This window comes from Cotesia glomerata, linkage group LG4 (genome assembly GCF_020080835.1).
Source record: "Cotesia glomerata isolate CgM1 linkage group LG4, MPM_Cglom_v2.3, whole genome shotgun sequence".
In the NCBI taxonomy this organism is placed as follows: Eukaryota; Metazoa; Arthropoda; class Insecta; order Hymenoptera; family Braconidae; genus Cotesia; species Cotesia glomerata.
The window spans coordinates 10,703,134-10,708,344 of record NC_058161.1 but is presented as its reverse complement, the minus strand read 5'-3'; the positions used below and the strand labels follow the sequence as shown (position 1 = coordinate 10,708,344).

Genomic DNA, 5,211 nt, shown 5'->3' with positions numbered 1-5,211 from the left:
ACTCATGATCTTTAACATGCGCGCGCATTCAACCTCAGTATTGTAAAATAATTACCGCGATGGCGCCAGTAGTTGAACTCTTCATCTTTTGTTTCGGTCATTCGAGACGGAAATCTATCAGAATCTATATAATCTAATTTTATCTATTTTCTGTTTTGTCAGTGGACAAATGTATATCTTAACGCGTTAGGATATGTAAGCACAGATGAGAAAAGAAAGTTTGATAAATTGTATTTTTTATTAATTTGTATTTCTATTTTATATCCTTACCCGTATATGCTTATCTGCGATTTATTCAAATATTTTTGGAGAATTTAATCAATCTTATTAATTATAGCAAATAAATAAACTAGGGGCTCTACTTATTTTTGACCGTAAAAAATCTAAAAATTGATATACATTTTTTTTTTTGTTTTTATTTTTATTTTTAGTTATTAATAATAATTAACCTTTGATGGAAATTAGAAATCATATAAATTTATATAGTGTATTTTATTGATTTTTTTATCAAATCTATCAATTAAATTTAAAATAACGAAAAATGACTGTGAACTTAGCCGACAACCGAAAATCGAAAATTTTGACAATCGATATTTCAACGAGGAAATCGATTTTTTTAAATTAAAAAAATAACAGTTGTTCTTTTTCTGAATACTTAAAAGTGCATTTATTTGTAAATGAAATCCGGACAAAAACAGTTTCACTGTAAAAAATCGCGCCAAGTCCACGTTCATAAGACTTATAAGAAAAAAAAAATTTTTTTTCTTTACAAAAAGATATAAAATCAAAATATTAAAAAATCCAAGTAACCGATATGATTGTATATAATTTTCGGAAATTAAAAAACATTTTGTTGTAAATTCAAAAATTAAAGAAATAATTTTGGAACGTATTTAGTGTGCGTGGTTGCAAAATATTTTACTTTTTATAAAATTCGTAAAATCTATCTACTAAGACTGAAAAAAAATTTGACATACACAATGACGCACACCAAGTACGTTCCAAAATTATTTCTAAAATTATTAGATGACCCCGTACATGCACATATATTTAGTTAAATTTTATTCGTGAAAAACTATTAAAGTGTTTACAATAGTGAAATTATAACTCTAAATTGATGGACTAATAGTAAATAAATAATAGTAAATCACATCATTGGTAATAAAAAATAAATAAAACAAAAATAATAAAATTAGTATCTATATTGAGCTGTGTAGTTATAGTTACTTTCAGTTTCAGTGTCCGTATTTATAATCATAATAATTATTAGTAACATGGCGGATGGAGTTACATGTGTCAACGTCGACCAGAGACTACACTTACCTTAATCTATTTTTTTAAAGTAAATAACTAGTGCTTAACATTTCCATTTATTCATAAGTATAAAAAGTAATAATTAAATATTGTATCACTATTAAATATTGAAATGAATGTATTGCTTATAGGATTTCGAAAATAAAAAGATAAAAAAATGGGCAGATCCAGAACGCGTAGTAAGTCGCCAAGTAGCCGACGGCGTCATAAGAGTAAACATTCAAGAAAACGTTCTAAATCACGTGAAAAACGCTCTAATAATAAATATTTGGAAAAATCAAAAGAACGAAGTTCTAAAACAAGGTAATTTATCAATATTATAGCAATTTACAATCACAAAAGTATTGGTATGCAATGGTATTATTTTGAATATGCATTTTAACTAAATTTTTATTTTTATCATTTTAGAAAACGCTCACATTCTTCATCAACAAGTAGTGATTCTGATGGCTCTGATGATGTACATATTGTCAGCCATAAAAAACGTTTATTCAAAGATAGAGATAGAAAAATGGATGAAGTTGAGCGATTAGCTGAAATAGAACGTCAAAGGTATTATTAATAAATTAAATAACTGGAAACACCACTGTTTAAAAATTACTCGATCGTGTTTTCATTTATAAAATACGTAGAGTAAGTTATAATGGTGTTTTTATTTTTATCTCATATATGTGGTTCATTTTTATACTTGTGTTATTAGGAAAAAGAAAGAATTAACGCACAATACCCTCGCCACAAGCGCAATCCGGTAAGAATTAGATTAAAAACTATGTGCCTTGGTGGTGGTATCATATTATTTTTCATTAGAAAATGCACGGGCAAAATAATTAATCTCTTCTTATTGTTAGCAATTTTATACGGCATGACAATTGTCAATTGACGATAAAAAATTTTCATATTTATTTCTTTTACATTTAAATGGTTTCATACGAAATCATATTAACTTCTGTATACTTATTATGGTAATAATGATGACAATCATTATTATGAAGAATGTTATAATAAAATGAATCATTGTTATTGTTGTTATAAGGTTGCAAAATTAAGAAACCTCTACAACATTTGCACAAAAAAATTAAAATAAAAATAATTTAGGCGGCAACGAGAAACAGAGCAAAAGTTAGTGGAAGAAGAGGCAGCTAAACGCATTGAAGAGCTAGTCCAAAAAAGGGTAGAAGAAGAATTAGAAAAACGTAAGGAAGAGATTGAAGCAGAAGTTCATAGACGAGTAGAAGAGGCTAAAAAAGCTATTGAACGACAAATGATGGAAGAAATGGAATGGCGCCAGGCTAAACTCCGCGAGGAGGAGAAACGAAGAGAGGTAAGACCAATCCAGAGAAACATTGGATGATTTAACGCGAGCGCTGAGCAAGAGCATAAGTAACGTCGCTACCTCAATTCAACAATTACGTTGACGATATTATTAAGTACTATATTTGATACTAGATGAAATATCTTGATAATTTTAAAGAGTTATACTTTTTTGTACTTGTGTATTAAATTATTGTCGCCAATGGTTTTGTTGATATTCAGGATTCGATTTTATATTTGCTGCAGCGTTCATGCGTTTAAGTTTTGTGGATTTTTTGAGTTACCATGAAACGTTTCACTCAGAAAATCTCTGTACTTCGATTTTTTATTATGTCTACTTGAAGTGTAGCAATGTAGCCAACTAATTTATTTGTGATGCAACAAAAACTTGCCGAAGGCAACGTATATGGTGTTATTCGTGTCGTGTACGTATATATTTTATTGTTACGAATTACCGAGAATATATTTTTTTTGTATATAGATATACCTATTTCTATTTGACAACACCGTTACATTAACTTATTGTTAACACTGATAGATTGTACGGTATGACATGCGTATTATTAGAATTCTGATTCAATTTGATGAAAAAAAAATAAGATAAACAAATTAGATGCGTTAAAAAATTAATTTAAATTTGTAATAGTTATTACTATCAACAATGTAAATTCGTAAAAATATTTATGAATTTCTTTGTAATGAATTATAAAGTAAAAATCGCGTAAAAAAACTTGTTAGCATTGTAATTCTATATCTATTCAGCGATGTTTCAATCCTAATTTCATTTTTTTTTATCTGAAAATTTCTGTTAATTTCAATACCCTTATCTAGATTTTTGATGGCTGTAATTAATAGTAACACGAAAGTTTCAAATAATCAAAGCAAGTTACGTTTTATTGCCATTAAATTATCTTTGTATATGTACACATACATATATATCAAAATACATCGAGCTATAATAATTTTTTAATGCTTATTCGGATGAAAATGAAGAACCATTGAGTAGAATTTTTTTAATGAAAAGAAACAAAAAAAAAATCAGTAAGAAATCCCAATAGCATCAAAGCACGACCAATAGCAAAATATATAGGTCAGCTTCCTAAACTGACTACCAGCGGAAGATGCCGGTATTATATTTACTGCCGAGTGATTGTTGATGAAGAAGTCATCCCCTACATGCTGACGTGAGCTACATTCAGGTATTATCCAATTTATATATATTCATAATTTCATAACATAAAAAATAATAAGTATATTATTTTTATTTACTCAACTATAAATGCATATCAACACAATAAATATATTCTCCGTGACGTCGTCTACTCATTGAAGAGTAGCAGCAGTCGCTGCGGGGAAGATAATAAAATTATGGCCCAAATTTAATAGAATTCATTTCTCACATATGTTATCGTAGATGTTTATCTACTTTAAGATAATAGTACCAAAATCAATTTGTTTAAAAAATGTTTATTTTAGAAATTTTTTTTTCAACATTTTCCCGGGCTCTACTATCATTCTTTCCTGTACAGAGAAATATTTTATAGGAATTGTATTTATCAAGTTGTCAAAATAGCAGCACAACAAGCAAAACGGTGTGATAACTGCAACAATAAGGGCCACAACTATTATTTCATATTGTAAAACTGTACTATTGTCGTTGTAGGAGGAAGAGCGGAAAAAACGTGAGGAACTCGAACGGATCATGGAAGAAAACAACAGGAAAATTGAAGAAGCTCAAAAGAAATTGGTAAAATTTTTAAAATACATAGATATTTTTTTTTATTATGAAATAATTTTGATTTTTAATATATTTTGTTTTTAACTCCAGGCTGAAGAACGATTAGCAATGGTTGAAGAACAACGTCTTATGGAAGAAGAGCGCCAGAAGATGAGAAAAGAACAAGAAAAGCGAGTTAAAGAAGAACAAAAGAAAATATTGGGAAAAAATAATTCGAGGCCTAAACTTTCTTTCACTTTAAAACCAGTAACGTGAGTCTTAAAATTAATTTCAAGTCATCTTTTGTGCTGTTAGATATCCCTTCAGGGTCTTGAGTAGGTAATAATTTTCCAGTTAATATAAATATCGATTTGATCAATCATACAAACATCAAATAATTCTATTTATTTGTTGTTTGTTCGATCCATCTATTGCTAAGATTTTTTACCAATTGTTTGATATTCGTGGAGTCATTGAAATCACAAAACCTGTATATTAATATTGTTAATTTATGTATATATTAAACAATTTAAATGATAAGGACAAATGACGTAAAAATATTTGTAACTTTTGTAGATAATATATATATATATATATATATATATATATATATATATATATATATATATATATATATATATATATATATATATATATATATATATACCCTGTTTAATTATGGAATTTTATTTATCCAACAAAAGTGTCATTAGGTTGGTCGCTTAAATTTATTGATTATACATTCAGAACAATTAGTATCACGCTTATCGTGTGAATGGCTTACTGAATAATATTATAAAAGTGTGACAACCAAGTGAAATTCTTCGATATTATTTGTAATGTAAATAAATTGTTTTTTACATTTAATG

At 27.5% G+C, this 5,211-nt stretch overlaps 1 protein-coding gene across 5 annotated transcripts; it reads left to right on the top strand.

Moving 5' to 3' along the window:
* The first annotated feature begins 1,076 nt into the window (after positions 1 to 1,076).
* Positions 1,077 to 5,209, top strand: LOC123263400 (UPF0430 protein CG31712). Of its 5 annotated transcripts, none has more exons than XM_044726147.1 (7): positions 1,077 to 1,158; positions 1,234 to 1,389; positions 1,446 to 1,617; positions 1,723 to 1,866; positions 2,410 to 2,635; positions 4,289 to 4,372; positions 4,454 to 5,209. In XM_044726147.1, the coding sequence occupies exons 3-7, from the start codon at positions 1,472 to 1,474 to the stop codon at positions 4,616 to 4,618; spliced, it is 765 nt and encodes a 254-aa protein (XP_044582082.1). In that variant the 5' UTR covers positions 1,077 to 1,158; positions 1,234 to 1,389; positions 1,446 to 1,471; the 3' UTR covers positions 4,619 to 5,209. The 5 variants fall into 5 exon arrangements, with proteins under 5 accessions (XP_044582082.1, XP_044582080.1, XP_044582079.1 ...); XM_044726145.1 differs by lacking the exon at positions 1,077 to 1,158 and adding an exon at positions 2,015 to 2,062 and having other exon boundaries at positions 1,234 to 1,342; XM_044726144.1 differs by lacking the exon at positions 1,077 to 1,158 and adding an exon at positions 2,015 to 2,062 and having other exon boundaries at positions 1,234 to 1,380.
* The last annotated feature ends 2 nt before the right edge of the window (positions 5,210 to 5,211 follow it).

Excerpts from the sequence above, each read along its gene's own strand:
- LOC123263400 (XM_044726145.1), top strand. The coding sequence starts at position 1,472 with ATGGGCAGATCCAGAACGCGTAGTAAGTCGCCAAGTAGCCGACGGCGT. Across the intron at positions 1,618-1,722 it reads GAACGAAGTTCTAAAACAAG|AAAACGCTCACATTCTTCAT; the intron begins GTAATTTATCAA and ends TTATCATTTTAG. Across the intron at positions 1,867-2,014 it reads GCTGAAATAGAACGTCAAAG|GAAAAAGAAAGAATTAACGC; the intron begins GTATTATTAATA and ends TTGTGTTATTAG.